The sequence below is a fragment of the Gadus morhua genome, chromosome 11 (genome assembly GCF_902167405.1).
Source record: "Gadus morhua chromosome 11, gadMor3.0, whole genome shotgun sequence".
Classification (NCBI taxonomy): domain Eukaryota; kingdom Metazoa; phylum Chordata; class Actinopteri; order Gadiformes; family Gadidae; genus Gadus; species Gadus morhua.
In genome coordinates, this window is record NC_044058.1 from 5,558,875 (window position 1) to 5,578,885 (window position 20,011).

Sequence of the window (20,011 nt, forward strand, 5' to 3'; positions counted from 1 at the left end):
CACTGAGTGATCCCTGTACACCGGTGTGTGTGTGTGTGTGGGGGGGGGTTGTTACTATGGTAACTAGGGACCACGCCAGCCCTCCTCTTGGAGCAGTTGGTGAGTGCTCTGTTTACGATGTACCACAACCCTCTCGCCCGCTCTCATGTGTGTGTTCATGGACAGCAAATTAAGAATCCAGCCATCGTTTTTCTTTTTGGAGTGCAATCCCAAAGTAAGACGGGACAATGTAGGAAGATAGAAAAATAAAGAAATCAGGCTGTACTGAACAGTTGAAACCGTGAGAGAGGCGATTTATATATATTTTGTAACTATTTACATTTGTATATGACAGAGCTGCCGGTAGCCGGTCAGATGGCCAGGGTTTCATCTGGCTATTGCTGGTTACAATTTAGAAACTCCTCTTTCTATCTGTGTGCGTGTATGTGTGTGTGTGTGTGTGTGCGCGTGTGTGTGTGTGTGTGTTTGTGTGTGTGTGTGTGTGTATGTGTGTGCGTGTGCGTCTGTTAATGTGCGTTACACAAATTTGTAGAACAATCTTTCAATCTTTGACTGAAACATGTTTGCGTTTCACAAAGGAGACGTTGAAAGACATTTAAGACACAACACTCTTGGATTAAAACAGATTACGACTGTGTATTATGCCTTAATATAGTACATTCCATAGTGCTCCACAGCCCCAGGTTATTACGACGACTGTATTGGAACAAAGCAGCTTGGGGTTGGGTGCTGGAGGTGAAGGAGTAGAGACGTTTACCAACAGGTGTTTCTCCTGCAGTTCCAAAGGCCACCTCTGTCCATCCGGATTGCATCAGTGCAAAAGGAGAGATTCTCTCCCTCTCCTCCATTCACATCCATGAACCCCACAGAGCCGCTTTGTTCAAGAAGGCTCCCCAATCGCAGACACAGAACCACTCCCCCACCCAGGCCCAGCCCAGGCTCAGTCCAGGAAACCATGGATCAAAGTCTGTACCGCCACGTATTGTACAAGTACTCCATAGTACTCAGAAGAAGTAGCATGTGCACTGAAAGACATAGTCAGAGGAAGCCCACTCTGTTCCAGTACAATCCTCTTCATGGGCCTTGGGTGTGTGCAGCCCCCAGGTCAGGGGGGTCCCTGGGGTGGGCCCGGGTCTGGGTCCGCAGCAACGCCTGCTAATGGCTGCATTTTAGAGGACCAAACTGTAACTCACAGAAATGTAAATGTGTTGTTTTTTTTATTTAGGTTTCAGAATCGTCAGAATTGTTGCTTTGTTTGTACCTTTCTAATCTTGTCCCATAATACTATTATTGGGTAGTTACCTGTACTTTAGTGGTAGTGGTGGAAGTATAAGTATTGGTCGTTGTAGTGGTAACAAGGGTGCGACGGTAGTGACGGAAGGGACTTTTACGGTTGTTACTTGATTAAGCAATACATCATATATTTAATGATAGCTGTAAACAGAGAGGCTCTCCTGTTGGAAAGTATTGTTTTTGTATATATATGTATATATATACAGTATACATATATATATATATATATATATATATATATATATATATATATATATATATATATATAGTATATATGTGTATGTATATATATATATACATACATACATACATACATACATATATTTATAAATATCTTACACGTTTACATCGATTTTAGTGATTTTCTTTTTGGTATTCATTAAAAAGTGTTGTTTTAATTGAAGGTATTCTTACAATGGGTATTTATTGTTATCGTTACAAGACGATGACCGGGTCGGGTTGTGTGTCTTTGTTGACAGCATGCATGTTTCCTTGTTCCCCCGTTTTGTTTTGGGGTGGTTGTCACATCAACCATCACTCTCTTGGTAGGTTTGTCTCTCTGATCCCCCTCATTCTCTATCTCCCCCCTCCCTCCCCTAGTCTCCTATGTGACCTACAGGATGTAAGGCTTTATGAAGACTCCTTGTGTCCTAGGTTGCATCCTCGGTGATCCCTAGGAGGCCACCTCACCACCTCGCCACGTTGACAGCGTTAGTCTGAGTGGCCAGGAAATTAGGAAAAACAACAACAACAACAACCCCCCAAAAAGATCAGCGCGCGTTGATGAGCCCTGAAAAGGAACCGATGGATGATGGGAATATGTATTGAGTCATGGCGCTCCTTCCCTTTCTGACGCCCGGGTCAGTCCGTTAGGGTCAGTCCGTTAGGGTCAGTCCGTTAGAGTCCCCACCCTCCCCCAGAGCAGCGCGGTACTCAGTTAGCGGACATGGAGGGGGAGGAGCCCTCCTGCTGCCCCTCGCTCTTCTCCTCCAGAGTCTGAGCGTAGCCGGGGCTGACGTCCGACGCCTTCCGCTCCGTCATTGGCTCGACCGGCGGTTGCCCCGGACTACTGCCGCCAGAGGAGACGTCTCCTGGTCTTGTGGGGGGAGTTAGCGTGGCTGTCTCTGACTCGATGCATAAGGTCACCTCCTCCTCCTGAGAGAGAGAGAGAGGGGGAGAGAGAGGGAAAGAGAGAGAGAGAGCTGTTAATTTAATGTTTGATAGGCATTTTTTCCAACTTATGAACATCTATTTATACTAGGGTTGTCAATGACTACGATTTTGCATAGTCTAATCTGATTCGTCAGGCCAAACCAATCCCCTACTGATCGAATAGCAGAAAATATATTTTTTAATATACTGTATGCGGCTCAATGTTGCCCTATTGGTTCTGACGCGGTCTAAACACTTCATAAAAAAATCGGATCTATATTTGTAGGCCAAAAGCGAAGCGATTCTCTAAACGGGGAAAGTCCCACCATTTAACTCACAAAATAGGATGACACATCCGTCCCTGTCAGCATCTGCATTCAACTTGACACAAAATATAGGCTACCCTTATCCTTATATATCATATTGTAGACTAATAAAATATACTGGATTTATTATAATACAGCCATGAATTCAATCACTGGCCGGTCACCGTGGAGACGGCGAGCTCCACTCTGTCACACACACATCCTATCAGGACCAGAACCAGGGCAGATGAGTGTGTAGACAATACAATTAAAAATATAAATAATCTTTCCCTCTCATGCAGAATATACGATTTTTTTATTCCAAAAAGGACCTTTATGAACTGCCTTTTTGATTGATATCACTAATATGATATAATACAGGAAAAGACTGTCTCCCATCAGGTCGTGACCCTGCGACCTCACCTTAAACTCCTCCTCCTCCTGTTGCTCCAGCAGCGGGGAGTGTTCCGTGCCAATCACGTCGTCGCCCATGACGACCCCCATGCTGGGCTCCACCACGGCGGCCACGCCCAGGTACCTCCCGCCCTCCACCTGGTAGGCCTCGGTCTGCGCCCCGTTCCACAGGTCCACCAGCGGCGGGTAGCTGGCCGGGGCCAGGCTGTGGATGGTGCTGTTGGGGGTGGCCTGTAGCGAGTGGTTGGCGCTGTGCAGCCGCTGCTCCAGGGACTGGGCCGGGGAGAACGGGTTTGACCGTGATGAGGGGAGGCAGGACATGTGGAACGTGTTAAAACTGGATGTGTGTTGTCCTCTTGGTTCCGTCCCCTGGTCTAATGGACCGCACTGAGGGGAGGCGCCTATCTTTGGGGGATCACAGAAAGTCTTTCCCTGAACACGAAGAGAGCAACAGAGCCCTGTCCCTGCTTTCTTGTTCCTTTTAATTACAGGTTCCTCTGTGTGTCCCATCTCTCGCTGCTCCCTGCCTGTCGGTGTTTAATTAAATGTGTTTTTCTCTACCCTTTGAGAGGCCTTGTAAAATCGAATAAAAAAATTATAATTACGTTATGAACCACCTGAGACTGTTATTGTGTTTTTTCTTTTTTCTTTTTCTTTTTTTGTGTCATTTTATTTCTAATACTAATAATAATAATTGATAACAATCCAAGGCCAACCTCACATATCACCTTCAATGTATTTATAAGTTAAGCATGAAAGCCCAGCCTGGCGTTGATCCTACCCCAAGCGTGGCGGAGAGCTTGAATCCTCCGCCTTGACGGTGCACTCAAACCTCAAACAATCTCAACTTTGATCCTTTGGTCACTGACCTCTCCAAGCGGATCCAATCGGATCACAACTTTGTTCAACCTTACAGACTCTAAACACCAACGGCTTGCTTAATTACTAAAACGAGATGCATGATCTATGAGTGATGACTTTTGTTTTAGCAGCATCATTTATCTTGTGTCCAGCCCTGCAGTCTACTGACCTGCTGCTGCTGATACTGCAGGAGCTGCTGGTGCTGGTAGTGCTGGATCTGTTGGATCTGTTGCAGCTGATGGAGCTGACTCTGCTGCTGGAGGCTGAGCTGCTGCTGCTGAGGCTGCTGCTGCTGAGGCTGCTGCTGCTGAGGCTGCGGCTGGGGCTGCTGCTGCTGAGGCTGCTGCTGCTGGGACAGGTACTGGGAGGCTGTCTGTCCGTCAAAGCCCTCGGTCGCGCCCCCCATGACGTAGGAGCCGGCGGCTGGAGAGGCCACGCCGGAGGGCTCGTTGTTGATTGGCTCCCAGGCGTCGGAGGAGGAGAGGCAGTACAGGCCCTGGGAGACGTAGGTGTGGGGCCACACGTCTGCCGAGGAGTGGTGCAGTATCTGGTCTGGAGGAGTTACAGCCAGGTCTTTAAATTAAAGTCGCTTTCACTTTACATGAGTGCAATTAGTTATATGACTTCTACTGCTACCTTTACTGCTTCTGATTGACTTCTACCGAACAAAGAAATCTCCCAAACGATTTGTCGATGGTATATATTATACCTTGCCAACTATGAACGATAGAAAACCCTTCAAGACCCAAACAGAGAGTGTGACTCCATCCTGTGCCTTGTCCAGGGCCGCGGTCTGCAGGGTGAGGGGGGTGCTGGCCTGGGACCCGACCTCACACCGACCAGAGCTGTAGCACATCAACCCTACAAACTGTTGAGTATGTGATCTGACAGCTGCTCTCCAAGGTGGGCTACGATCAGACGGGGAAACGCTTTGGCAACACTCACACTGTAGCGTCCCACAGAGGTTTCATCTCGTGTCTACATGACCTTTGACCCTCTCTGTTTCAGACGTTTCTGTCCGTTATGCAAAGTGAAGGGGGAGGGAATTTTGTTTCACATCGTCTCAGAGCTGGGATTTGTATTACCATCAGTTTGCTTTAAAGATTTTTCAGGTCATGAGATTCAACACATCACATCAAAGAAGAAAACATTACAAAGCAAGATAAACACTTTACTCCTTGGCAGTGAACACTCGTTCACAACATGTGCAGCAAAATAAGGTGGCCAGAAATGAGCCTATACATATAAATAAATAAATACAAATAAATATATATATAAAAAAAAAAAATATATATATATATATATATATATATGTAATGTATGTATATATATATATATATATATATATATATATATATATATATATATATATATATATATATATATATATATACATATATATACACAGCGTTTTGGTTGAGCACTATTATCCCTGCAGGCAGAGAAAGAATAAATGCAACTAGACATCTTCCTGACCAAGCAAAAGGACACACAGCCTTGTCTGCCCTTCAACATGAGCCCATTAAACGTTTACCGCGGAGTTGGAACGATGGATGGGCCTGACGTCATGTAACCTAGAGACAAATCTCAGCCTCTTCATCCATTGGCCCTAAGTAACCATGTGACTCGTCCAGAACGTCTGATACATAGAGCGCCACGTCACCATGTTACATAGAGCGCTACGTGACCATGTTACATAGAGCGCTACGCCACCATGTTACATACAGCGCTACGTCACCATGCTACATACAGCGCTACGTCACCATGCTACATACAGCGCTACGTCACCATGATACATAGAGCGCTACGTCACCATGTTACATAGAGCGCTACGTCACCATGTTACATACAGCGCTACGTCACCATGTTACATACAGCGCTACGTCACCATGTTACATAGAGCGCTACGTCACCATGTTACATACAGCGCTACGTCACCATGTTACATAGAGCGCTACGTCACCATGTTACATACAGCGCTACGTCACCATGTTACATACAGCGCTACGTCACCATGTTACATAGAGCTCTACGTCACCATGTTACATAGAGCGCTACGTCACCATGTTACATAGAGCTCTACGTCACCATGTTACATAGAGCGCTACGTCACCATGTTACATAGAGCGCCACGTCACCATGTTACATAGAGCTCTACGTCACCATGTTACATATAGCGCTACGTCACCATGTTACATAGAGCGCTACGTCACCATGTTACATAGAGTGCTACGTCACCATGTGACTGTGTGGAGTCAGACTGATTAGACTCTAATCAGTCTGACGGATCCGTCGCTGCCGAAAAAGTTGAACATTTTTCAACTTTTTGACGGAGCCGAAGGCTCCAACTGAACGGACGGATCCACAATGCATTGCGCGTCCGTCCCCATTCAAAGTCAATGGGGATCAGTCAACGGACGGAGGTAGTGGGCACGAGGCGTAAGGGCCCTATTTTAACGGTCTGAAATGCAAGTGAGCAGCGCCAAGCGCAAATAGCTTTGTGGGCGGTTCTATGGCGATGATCTAAAAAGGGTTGGTCTGAAGTAGCCTAATTACCCGTAGGTGTGGTTTGGGCGTAACGTGCAATAAACCAATGAGAGTGCCATCTCCCATCCCCTTTAAGAGCCATGAGCGCATTTGAATCTGACGAGTTGATATTTTGACAGCACGTTTGCAGTCTCCGATGAGAGAGATGCATGACCACATGAATTTCAAACTTCAAATGGCTCAGTTTATGGCCAAATAATATGGCCTAATTCACACATGGTTGTGCGTTTTCTTCCACAACTTCCACAACTTCTTACCAGTATTGTATGCATTATCGTTATCGACTTGTGTTCCTAATATGCATGCGTCCCCCCGATAATATACATTGCCATGGCATGGACTGTATTATGCGTTACGTGTTTAGTTTGTGTTTGTTCAAACAGATGGACGCACACACGCGCCCGCATTCATTAATAATTTTACACATACACACACGCGCGCCCGCATTCATTCATTCTTTTTAACACTCACTCGCGGTAAAACAATGTTTTCTCACAATCAAATAATAGACTGATCAATCCTAAAAGTTAGGGGCTTGTACACGATGTCCGTGTCAAGAAAATATACGTGTTCGCTGTACGGTGTTTGCAGATGCATTGATTTAAAAGTACAACTTATTACCGCTGTATCAGCTGTTCTTTCCCAAATAATTTCCCAAGAATGTGTGGCTAGGTAGTAGGTAGATGAGAGAAGCAAAGTGTATACGCGAGGTGCACAAGCAACATTATCCATGCGCCCTTAAAATAGCATCTGAACAACGCGCCACTGACTTTAAACCAGGTATTTCCTGGTTTGTGGTTCAATTGTTTTCTGAACTGCAAAATAGCACCAGGGAACCTTTGCGCCAGAACACGCCTCCTCCTTTTGCCGAACCGCCCCTTGGGGCGCAAGATCATTCCCTAATTTACAGACGCGTGGCGCTGGAAAAGAACGCTCTGCGCCAGTTGCAAACTAGCAACGACACATGCGTCAGTGTAGAAAGTAAATTGGGCTGGATGCAAGATAGGGCCCCATGTGTTCCAAGCATCCGGTCCGTGATTGGTCAGGCTTGCACGTCAAACTCTCCCTGACAAGGAGGCCTCCACTGCGAGAATACTTAGAAACAAACCTACAACTCTCTTCAACTCTCCAAAACTATTCACAGTGGTTTTAATTCAGCATTTCTACCTTCAGCTGCAACCTTTCAAGTGCAGCTGTGTGAGCTGAATCCCCCCCCCCCCCCCCCCCCCCCCAGTGGCCTGGTTCCCCAGACGTACCTCGGCTGGTGATGCTCTCCTGGTTGACCTCGCTCAGGTGGGCCACACTGCCCTGGTTGGAGCCCGAGCGCAGGCTCTCTCCGTCCATGGACGTCCACGCCATCAGGGTGGCCTGCGAGATGGCAAACTGCTGCAGGATGCCTGGAGGCGGGGCACAACCGCAAGAGCTCCGGTGAAGACGTCATGGCTGGGGCTATAAATCCACTGGCTGAAAGTCATGATCATTTATCCCAGGAGGTGAGGTGACCTGGTTGGCCGACCCAGGGTTTAACAAATTAGAGGTGTGAGTGTGTGTGTGTGTGTGAGGGTTGTGTGTATGTTGTGTCTCAGGACGCTGACCTGCGGCAAATCTCGCCTCCTTCTCGCCATCGCTGAGGTCGCTGTAGGCGTCGTTCTCCAGCCGCCGCTCATTCTCCCGCTCCTGGGTGGTGATGCGGGGGATGGGCACGCCCCCGGCGCCCACCGTCTGCATGCCCCAGTTCTGCCACTCGATCATGTGGGCCACGCGGCCCTGAGCCATGGCCGTGGGCTTCGTCACCCTCTCCTTCATGGAGCGACTCACGCCTGGGGAGGAGGAGGAGGAGGAGAGAGGAGCAGGGGTACAGAGGAGGCGGAGGACAAGAGAGGAGGAGGAGGAGGAGGAGGATAGAGGAGCAAGGGTATAGAGGAGGCGGAGGACAAGAGAGGAGGAGGAGGAGGATAGAGGAGCAGGGGTATAGAGGAGGCGGAGGACAAGAGAGGAGGAGAAGGAGGATAGAGGAGCAGGGGTATAGAGCAGGGGAAGAGAGAAGTAGGACAAGAGAGGAGCCGGAAGTGAAGAGAGGAGGAGGAGGAGAGAGGTGAGGAGATGAGTTGAGAGGATGAGACAGGTGAAGAGAGGAGGAGGAGGAGGAGAGAGGAAAAGGAGGAGCAGAGAGGAGGAGAAGAGAGGTGAAGAGAGGAGTACGTGGACAGGGGAGGAGAAGAGAGGAAGAGGAGAAGAACAGAGGAAAACAAGCAGGTGGAAAGTTATCAAATAGAAGAGCGAGAGAACTGAAGGACTAGGAAGGGTGAGGGTATGAGGGAAGGATTAAAACCTGAAGAAATGGAGAAGGGCGGGGCGGTGTAGGAGGGCTGTGGCGGTGTAGGAGAGTCATGTGCGGATAGGGTGAAGTGTGAAGAAGGGAGAGGATGAGGAGGAGGAGGAGGAGGAGGAGGATGATGTAAATGGATTATGATGATGGAGATAGAGTACCTAAGTGAACAGCATATCTTGTCTGGGTGTGCGGAGACCTGTGAAGGCCCCTAATGAGGAAGTGGGGGCGTGGCCGTATCTAAACTAGCCTCCTGAAGAGCATGGTGGAAGAGCGGATGGTAAGATGACGGGGCTGGAGACACATGTATGCTTAATGAGACCCCCGCCGCCGGGGGTGGGAATGGGATGGAGGCCGGGGGTGTCTGATATGGCAAGAGGAGCGTCAAAGAATATAGGAGGAGGGTAATTGAGGTGAGGTGGTCTCATGTATTGATTAATGAGGAGAATGGTTGCCTGTGCACTAGCTTCCACACTTCTCCTTGGCTGCACTGGCTAAGCAGTTTCTCCTCTGTTTCTCCTTGCCGCATATCAGAAAACTCTGCTTCTACAGCAGCTACATTGTGTACTTTTATTTTGAAGGAAAGAATCAAACCTGCCAAGAAAGCTGATGCTGGCTGATATAATCCTGCAATGACGGCACACCTTCTCTAAACCCTTTGCTATTTCAGTCTTTTGGATGGCAGTGTATGAAAAATTGCATTTATGCAAATAATAAAATAAGAACACATTCTAGGGCACATCTGTAGTAGACGCACACACTGCGACAACTGCACTACATCACGGACTGTACCACAACACCTGCCACAGCCACTGCACTGCACAACAAGGAACACTACAAAACCCAGACACAGCACTCTGATAAAACACTTCAGGGCACACAGATGAAGACAGCTACCAGACTGCAAAGACACTGTTGTCAATTTCACGTAAAAAACGATATAAAAAAACGACACCTTCGTCTCACCCCTTGCCTCTTTCTAAGCAACAAGACATGTTAAGATGAATTGTGGGTAGTGTATTTTATGTGTGAGTGTGTGTGTGTGTGTGTGTGTGTGTGTGTGTGTGTGTGTGTTGGCTGAATTAATTGCCGTTAGCATCAATGGCAGCCATTGACGAGGGATATCATAGCAGGGGGGTGAGGGGGGGTGAGGGGGGATGATTCAGGGGAACCCATGTTTGGGTGCCATGTTGACTCAAGCCTCAACGCGGGGAGTGGGGGCAGAGGTTGAGGCAGGGGCCAACATGGGGACCGTTTACCAGTTCACAGCGACAGACACACACCTGACACACCTGTCAGAGAGGACTTAGCCAGAGCTCCGATCCCATAGGCGTTTGAGTTCCTCTTCAGCCGTGGCAAGATGGATGTGGTGTCTTCCATAGACAGCTAGAGCAGGGAGGGGGGAAACAGAGAGGAGAAGGACAGAGGAGGAGGAGGAGGAGGAGGAGGAGGAGGAGGGTGTGTGTGTGTGGGCAAGTTGTGTGGACAGTGCATATCATGACACACCAGACAGTGAGAGTTAAAGAGAGAGAGTGAGAGAGAGGGTGAGTTGAGAGGTGACGTAGATGGAGGATTAATAAGTAGTCGGGTGATATGTACAAACAAGCAATCAAACAAACAATACAACAAGGATCTCAGAAAAGTTATGATTTAATAAAACCTGCAAATTGGTACGCGATTAGGAAGTGTCGTTTTGAGACCTGCGCCTATATCCAATAATGGACTAGTATCTGTATCTGCTCACTTCAATTATTAAAAGGGGCCGTACCATTGAGTCTGAAAGAGAAGGGGAGGGAGGTGTGAGGGGAGAGAGTCCATTCTTTGGGGGTGAGTGAACTTAAAGCGTGCAAGATAAACGATAATGATAGGAGGAGGGTCAAAAAAGTATAGGATGAAGGAATGGTAATCACAACACTTACATTGATTCCTTCCCATGAAAATTCTGAACGTCCATGCTGAGGAAGAAAAATAGGAGGAGAGAGGGATGGGGAAAGGAGGAGAGGAGGGAGCAAGACAGTAAGAGAAGAGTGGGAACGACAGAGGATATCGATGACGTGCATGATGGAGAGAGAGAGAGAGGAGGGAAGAGGAGAGAGGGAAGGACGAGCAGGGTCGGTGTGGGGAGAGAGTGGAGAGGGGTAGCAAACCACACATGCCAGACAGAGAGAGAGAAAGAGCGAGAGCGAGAGCGAGAGCGAGAGAGAGAGAGAGAGAGCGAGAGAGAGCCATAGAGAGAGAGAGAGAGAGAGAGAGAGCGAGAGAGAGCCATAGAGAGAGCCATAGAGAGAGAGAAAGAGAGAGAGACATAGAGAGAGACGGAGAGAGAGAGAGAGAGAGAGAGAGAGAGAGAGAGAGAGAGAGAGAGAGAGAGAGAGAGAGAGAGAGAGAGAGAGAGAGAGAGAGAGAGAGACATAAGTAGAAAGATGGAGGTAAAGAGAGACAATGGAGGAGAATGAGAGAACAATGCAGGACAACAGGATTTCCAAGGATAAAGATGAAAGGGAGGCGTCCCGGAGCCAGAACAAGGGAGGGAGAAGGGGAGGATGGAACAATGGATCAGTCTATCGTTTCTAAGACGTGTGCAGCAGAGCGAAAAACTTTGTGGATGAGCAGGTTTCTCTCCTCCCTGCCGGCCCCACCCAGGCTCCATCCGTGGCTAAGACCCTGTAAGCCAGTCCCAAACTGTGTGTGTGTGTGTGCCAGTCTAAGTGTGTGTGTGTGTGTGTGTGTGTGTGTGTGTGTGTGTGTGTGTGTGTGTGTGTGTGTGTGTGTGTGTGTGTGTGTGTGTGTGTGTGTGTGTGTGTGTATGTGTGTGTATGTGTGTGAGAGCACATCCAGACTGCATTCTTGTATGTATGGGGAGAATGCCTGCGACAAAGTAGAAAAGAGCTAATCTATGTGTCACCGATTCTCCCTCTCAGTTGGACTGTGGCTGAACAGACTATTGGTTATCCAGCGGACCAATGCTAATAACTTCCATAACCTCACAACCGCTCGTACGGCAGATATAGGATCCAAACTCAAGTAAAGATCAACATTATAGGGTCTACATTATAGACCACACTCTAAGGCTTTTCTTTCCACCGCTTCAAAAATCTTTAAAAAATGTCCATGTCTGGATACAATTATTGAGAAACGTGTTTTTTTGTTGGGTTGTATGATGTGTTTTCCTAAAGTACCATTATACTGGTCTGGGTGATTAAACCATCATAAGCATCTCTCTTGGCGTCACTAATTTGCCAACATAATTTCCTAAAATGACTTCCGTTGTACTGATTCTGCCGCCGAGCATTTAGCCTGAGTGCACTCTCACCACAATGTAAATAATAGCATTAGCCCTTTCAGCTGCCGTCTGCTACATATTGCATATGCATCTGTATATTCTCTAATGGCTGTATGCTTTTATTGTTATCGCTGCCCTACAATCTCGCATCCCTTGTATTCTCTGTATCTCTGGGTCCATTTAGTGGGACATTTAGAGCTGGAGTGGTGCAGCTAATGCCTGTTGAAGTAGGGCTTGATGTGTGCTGTGGCATCGCTGATGTGTGTGGTGTGGTGTGAATGTGCATGTGTGTTTGTTTGTGGTGTGATTTGAATGTGTGTTTGGGTGTGTGTGTTTGTGTGTGTGTGTGTGTGTGTGTGTGTGTGTGTGTGTGTGTGCGTGTGTGTGTGTGTGTGTCTGTGTCTTTGTGTGTGTTGGCGCGTGTGTTTGTGTGTGGTGTGGTGTGAATATGTGTTTTGTGTGTATGTGTGTGTGTGTGTGTGTTTGAGTGTGTTTGTGTGTGTGTTACAGTTTTCCTCCAAGCAAATGACGGGCATAATTGGGAACAATGGTTAAATAAATAATGGATTCTGCCCACAGAGCTTCTGGGAGAAAAGTAAAGAGTTTTCTTCATTTGAGACCAAATTACTTATTTTCCCACTTGTGGAGACGTGTGTCTCCAAATAACTCTCAGTTCCCAGGAGAGAGAGAAGGGAGGAGAGAGGAGAAGAGAAGAGAGGATAGGAGATAATACATGAGAGAAGAGAAGATAGGAGGAGAGGAGAGTAAAGAGAATATAGGAGGAGAAGAAAGGAGAAAAGAAGTAAAGAGAAGAGACACAACGACGAGAATGAGAGGAAAGTGCAGTTGAAAAGAAGCATTAAAGAAGATGAATGGTAGAGAGAATCAAAGGGATAAAAGCATATGAGAGGCCAAGGGATGTCAAGATATCGATCTGACGTTATACTCAATCTCAGCCCTTAGCGTAGCTCTGTCGCACAGACAAGCAGCAGAGATGGCAGCAGCATACTTCCAGCTACATCTTACTGTCTCACCAATGTAGTGGAAGTATAGCGACACAGACAGAGTGTCAGCCTATATAGGGGACTATTACGCTAGTAGCATGGAGCGCTAGCACTTGGAGAGGGCGAGCAGCTATTAGCTGAGGGAGACAATCTGTCTTCCCAGAAGCAGCAGGTCGTGTGGTACCTTCCTGGGTCAGCGGTCTGAGGCGGGTGGCCGGGGTCGCCCCCCCTAGAGGCCGCAGTGGCAAGTCATTTACCACAGGAGCCGTCGAGGGACAAAAAGGGTACGACATGGGGAAGACTTACCTGCTCCCCATCCTTCTGGACCGGCACACCGTCTGCCGCTGGGAGACAGAAGACAGAGAGCGAGAGATGGAGGGAGAGTTGGAGAGAGAGGGCGGGAGAGAGAAAAACAATGCTCATTTTAATTCAGTTCCATGACATTTACACCACAAATTAATTCTTCAATCTATCTTGCTTCACTGTCCAAAATAGCCAAGGAGCGATGCAGTGATCCACAGCCTTATAGACTGGGTGTATGGTGCAGGGTTCACCTGACGGACATGCTCTCTGTAGGATTAATGAATGTTAATATCCCACCTCCCCCTCTTCCTGGCTGTCCAAATCCTAATTAAAATATTAGTTTAATTAGGGGGGACTGGGTTTGTAATGGAGTTTAAACACGGCGGCGGTCTCCTGATGCCTCCTCGCGCTATCTGTGCTCCCTGCATGTTCCTCTCAGGGGGGGTGCACTCCAGTGCCCTGTGTCACTCGGAATGTGTCTGCGTGTATGTGTGTGTGTGTGTGCCCGCATGTGTACACTGGTTTCCACGTGTATGTGTGTCTTTGTGTGTGCCTTCCTGTGAGTGCACACTGTGTTTTTTTTGGAGCTGTGTATTTAACTAATGATGAGTAATATCCTGTGTTCACCCAGCAGCCATATTCGTTGGGCGGAGAATCCTTGTACAATCTCTGGAAACCATGACATTGTTATTAAGCAATTTCAGTTGAGCTGCATTCCATTTCCTCGACCATGCAGCATTTAGAATACATTCCGATCAATCCTCACGTTTTTCCCCAAAAGATCCGGACGGTTTCCCTACTCAACTAACCAACCGGGCCACTATGTGAATGAGTTCTGTTCCACGGCAGCCACTGTGTCACAGGGCCGTGACACAGAGACATCCTGTGCTGGGTTTCCATCATCCCATCAGGGCCCTCTAACCCACTGACCCAGTCATTCGCAGACAATCAGCTCCTCGCTGTCTTCTTGGTTGGACACTCGTAACTAGATTCATATCCCTTCCTCTGGCTCTGTCCTCAGGCATCACGTCAACAAGGAGGGGCGGAGACAGCAGAAGGGCTCGCTGTTGGTTTGTTTCCGGTGTTGACAAGGGAACACTCAATCGCTGCTATGTTCCTTAAGCACTGTTGACACTGGGGGAGTCTGCTCCTCCTTCAGATGTTCAGATGGATCCATGATCAGCACGGCTAAAGCTCTTTCCCAGATTGACACCTGTATTGAACAGTCTTCAGGAAGAGAAGGGATCCAAGAGTTCATACACAGCAAAAATCTGTATACGAGATCGAATTGGAACCGCCCTGAGAACACGTACACCTGCGAATCTCCACACGACAGCCGATATATGTTTGTGCACCCAGAAGAGCAATGTCACATAGAATCACGCTCTCGCTCTCTCTCTTTCTCTCTCTCTCTCTCTCTCTCTCTCTCTCTCTCTCTCTCTCTCTCTCTGCCTGCATGTTCTCGATCTCTGACTCTCTTGCTTTCTTCTTTATTCTGTCTTTGCTCCTCTGCCTTTGACTGTTTCTTTCCCTTTCCCTCTCTCTCATTACGCAACCTTTGGCCAATTAGCATTTCAGCAGCAATCACTCTTCCTATAAGGCACCGATGCAGGGTTCCCGAGCTCACAACCGCACTTCCAAAGACGCAAGGCAGCCTTTGGGCATCAGCACAGAACTGGGTCAGACTCAAAGTCTTGTATAATTTATGGAAATGTCGTTTTGGGAAAAGCTACAAGTGGTATAGATTTTAGCATTTCGTCTCCTATTGTCTTCAAGAAACACACACAGCCTCAAACCAGAACTTCAGAGCATGTTGTATTAGGAAGGAGGGTTCTACGGTGGAGGATTGTGGAAGCGGATGCTCCCCAATGTAATTCTGAGCTTCTTGGCCGTCCACACCCTGTATTTCTACACACTCGGACTCACATCCCATGGTAAGTAAATCTGCTCCTGAGGAGGCTGGATCCCTTGGTGGAGATACGGCAACAACAACAGAGCACATGACCGCCGCTCTGAGCCAGCTCTCTGTCCCCTGGCGCTCTCCATCCTCCTCCGCAACACACATACACACCAGACATATTCACAAACACACACACACACACACACACACACACACACACACACACACACACACACACACACACACACACACACACACACACACACACACACACACACACACACACACACACACACACACACAGCGGTACGGCGCTGGATCCCCCCCTGCAGCCATGTGGGAGCCCGGCTCAGCTCAGTGGAGGAGAAGGAGTGAGGAGCGGGGAGGAGAGGGGAGGGAGACAGAGAGAGATGTAGAATGGGTGGGAGGCTGTGCGTAACGAACGATGGGGGATCTGCAGCGGCTGCATGGTCGTGTAAAAATGCCCCCGCCCCCCCACCGCCCACTCTGCTCCAGCGTTGGAGGCATGATGGGCGCCAACAGAGGCGCAGAATGCCGGGCCTCATCCTTCTCTCCCTCACTGTCAATCCCCTGCAGCCCGCCTCGTCATACGCCAGGGCCGCATGTTTACTGAGGGACAGCTGCGCTCGGGCTGGTTGCTACCATGAGGAGGGGGGGGGGGGGGGGGGGGGGGGGGGGGTGCTGTTGGAGGAGCAGCACTACTGGTGGCTATGTGTTGTTGTGTTTGTGTGTGTGTGCATGCAGATGCTGGGATACTTATGAGCCTCTCAGTTGGGCAAGACCACAGCTGAGCACCGAGACCCAGCTGGTAAAAGAGGAGTTCTGTGAAAGCTGAGGGGAGGGAGGGGTCCGTGGAGGGGAGGGTTGGAGGGTGGAGGAGCATGTCCAAGAACATGATGCACATGCAATCACACAGGCATGTGTACAGTTCACCCACACAAACACACATGCAGAACATGTGTTTAGACCATGGCGGAAATTCCCGATGCCGTATCAGTGTCTTGCGATCCTGCCCTACAAGCCCTGGTCCTGGAAGGAGGTGACATCATTAATCTGGTGAGCCAGTAAAACTAGCAGCTGTATTCATCCAGCGCAGGTTCAGACCCTGATGCTCTGATGCTAAGTAGGTTACAGCAGCAGTGCGCCCACTGCAGTGTTTGCTAGAAAGAGGCATCCTTGTCTTGGAAACCCGGCAGCCAGCTGGGAGGCCCGACTGCCCGGCCTACATCAGAACGAACTCAAGCTAATGATAATTGTGGCTATGACTCCTCAGACCAAATAAGAAAGAAGCTTGGGGGGAGGGGGGGCTTTAGGCTGGCAGGCTAACCATGACGTGGGCTACATGCTTTGAAGCGGCCCATGTTGGATCCGAAGCTACGCGTCAATCTCTTGTCTTCTTCAACCAACTTTTTTGACTCTCTTCACTGCCCTGTCTTTGAAGGCAAAATCCCATGAAAATAAAGCTTTAAAGCTTTTATTCAGTGTATTTGTGATTGGCAGATAACAACAATTATGGCGGCTCTTTAAGAAGAAGGTGTTAGATGAGTGTACTTGTGAGGGGGAGTGTTATGAAAGCAAGATTTTGTTTTTCTATTTTATTTGCAAAGAGCGGTGTGTGTTTGAGAGAGAGAGAGAGAGAGAGAGAGAGAGAGAGAGAGAGAGAGAGAGAGAGAGAGAGAGAGAGAGAGAGAGAGAGAGAGCAAGACTTTTTGTTTTGCTAATCAGTGCTAGTCAAAAGGTTAAGCATACACACACACACACAAACATTTTCACCAGCATTGTGTGTCGGTTCCCCAGCTCACTGTAAAGCTGACTCACAGTGAGCCACCCTTGCATTTACACGGCCTCTCATTTATCAACAACCACACACTTCACAAGTGCTCTGTCAGTCACTCACATGGGGCGAGCTCGAAGCTCACACACACACTGCCATATGCACAAGAGGCCATTTTGTTTTTACTACATATTTATTATAACCTATCTAATGACTCAGTCATTAGACACACACACATGGACACACACCCACACACACATGGACGCACGCTCTCTCAGCCACACACACACACACACACACACACACACACACACACACACACACACACACACACACACACACACACACACACACACACACACACACACACACACACACAAAACCATTGATGGTATAGGGGTACTCTTCTTAAGGTCTGGTTGTCTAAGTGACATAACTGACAGGTTATGTCAGTCATTATTATCCTGTAATTTTTACATATCTATAAGATTTACCTTGCAGAACATTTTAGAAGCTAGAGATGACATTTTATAAGTCCACACGTCGGAAGTCTCTGAGGTAGGTTGTTACAGAATAGATCATATTTTTAGTTGTAGTAATCTCTGTGTACATGTGCGTCCTGCCAGTACACAGTCAGCTATCCATCTTCTGTTTGTATTAGGTTATTGTGTTTTGCTGTATGAATATTAACTATTGGTGGTAATTTTGATGACATTAACAATTTGAATTCAAGGGATTGCTCTCTGTAATGCAATATTAGAAACAGTAGAGTAACACACACACACACACACACGCACACACACACACACACACACACACACACACACACACACAAAGAGTGCATTAATAGAATTGGCTCATAGTGCCTCTTCACTCAACAGTGTGTCAGCAGCAGCCCCATGCCAAGCCCATCAACAGAGAGAAATCGTGAAGAGAGACAGAGAGCGAGAGGGAGAGGGAGAGGGAGAGGGAGAGAGAGAGAGAGAGAGAGAGAGAGAGAGAGAGAGAGAGAGAGAGAGACATGAGAATACAATGGCAGAAAGACAGAGGGATAGGAAAAAGGATAACAAATATGTAGAGAGGAGATAGGGAGACGGAAAGGGTTGGGGAGTTGGATGAGATAAGAAGGGGGAAGAGAGAGAAGGGAGGTGGGAAATATTGTCATGTCCCTCAGTTATTTCTAAAGTCGACCTCTGGAACCCACATCGTCTCCATTCGATTTACTGCATGTCCTCATTTATAATGTGATGAATGTTTTCACTATGAAATTACCTGATCTTTGTTGTGCCCTATTTAGCGAGGAACTAAACCATGGCTTTCATCCGAGTGGGAAAATGCTTTAAAATCGTCAACACCAAGCTCCCCTAGCATTTAGTATTTGTTGTTGTTGATAATCATGATTTGCAATGACTACCTTTAATCCAGAAATATATATAGAGATATATACATCCCCCTTCACTTTTAAAAATCAATACATTACCATGGATACATATTAGGCCCATTCCATGATCAAATAGATTTAATCGTCTAATAAAATGTAACAAGCAAAGGCAATCAAAGATATCCTCCAGGCTCTAGTGTCACCAATCACAGTGAGGCGTGTTTCTCATAGGGCTCCGTGTTGTGAGGACAGGGAGAGGTCTTCGGTTTTACATAGGTCTGAGTACATACCACGACAGAGGACTGTTGTAGGTTGTTGTACCTGTAATACAAAAACAGCGGCCTCATATGTTCGTGACTACCGAGCTAGCTCTTGTCAGACGTGACACGGAGCCGGTGTTATTAACAGAGGGCAGAGAGACGCGTCCAACGCTACTCCCGTGTGCCGTTCACATACTAGCCCACCCATCCGCCGCTTTATCCGGCTTTTCTCTCCCTGCTCTGGCTGGTCGGCAGCCGGGGACTGCAGCTGAGCTGACCGAGGGAGAGACAATCAATAACGCTAGCGAATGCCATTCTCACCCAGGATAAACACAACCACGCCTTGAGACACCAGCTCGAGTTCAGCGACAGCAGAAGACAGACTGACAGTCAAGCCTTTTAGCTAGCATACACTTCTCACTGGACAGCGTTCGTGTCAATAAGTGCTTGTTTACAGGTCCATGCGGAAGCATATCGATGTTGTTAACGGGCATTCGGGCCGTGTCAAAACGTTCCGCGGGGGCAGGTGGACGGACCTCGCCGATGGCCTCCTGCCTCGGATGTGGGCGGCTGATCAGAAATGACAACGTTACAATTTCAATGATATAATATCAGCTGGCTTCATAAATTCTTTATGACATTTAGAATACAATAAGAGCTATAAGAGATAACACACAATGTTAATCCCCCGCAATGTCACAGCTAGATGTGTTCTGTTAAATGGCTGTTTATGTTGTGGTAGGCTATTTATGTAGAAAGATTAAATCATAGCTCTCTCATTGTGTCATGGCTGTGAATGTGATACACAAACACACACACACACACACACACACACACACACACACACACACACACACACACACACACACACACACACACACACACACACACGTAATAAGACATCCTGATAATTGTAGCTGAGCTCAAGCAGTGGCCATGTTTCTCCTTGTATTCAGAATACACCTCACTCTGCTCTTCCCCTGTAGAGATTCACCGTATTGTGCTCATGTAGAAACTACTGTGTGTTTCTTTCCCTCGTTGCTATCTACTCAGAGAACGGGTCCTTACGTTGCCATAGGGGTGACCTTGTCTGTAAGGGGATTCTGACATTAACTGACCCCTAGCTCTGGCCCCTCTTTAGTGTGACCACACAGAACATACATAAATACTGATTGGTGCGTATG

General features: G+C 47.8%; 1 protein-coding gene across 6 annotated transcripts in view; it reads right to left on the reverse strand.

Moving 5' to 3' along the window:
- Positions 1-616: 616 nt before the first annotated feature.
- fam131bb (family with sequence similarity 131 member Bb) overlaps positions 617-20,011 on the reverse strand; it is a 21,085-nt gene continuing 1,690 nt past the window's right edge. The window contains exons 2-9 of one of the 6 annotated variants that reach the window (XM_030371137.1): positions 13,495-13,532; positions 10,821-10,856; positions 10,185-10,287; positions 8,168-8,392; positions 7,829-7,969; positions 4,195-4,577; positions 3,174-3,437; positions 617-2,448 (exon numbers count right to left, since the gene is read on the reverse strand). In XM_030371137.1, the coding sequence (XP_030226997.1) occupies positions 2,227-2,448; positions 3,174-3,437; positions 4,195-4,577; positions 7,829-7,969; positions 8,168-8,392; positions 10,185-10,287; positions 10,821-10,856; positions 13,495-13,532 (1,412 nt within the window). In that variant the 3' untranslated portion in view covers positions 617-2,226. Of the gene's footprint in view, positions 2,449-3,173; positions 3,438-4,194; positions 4,578-7,828; positions 7,970-8,167; positions 8,393-8,904; positions 8,942-10,184; positions 10,288-10,820; positions 11,047-13,494; positions 13,533-20,011 lie in introns of those variants that run through there. The other 5 variants (XM_030371139.1, XM_030371138.1, XM_030371136.1 and 2 more) reach the window with 5 other exon arrangements.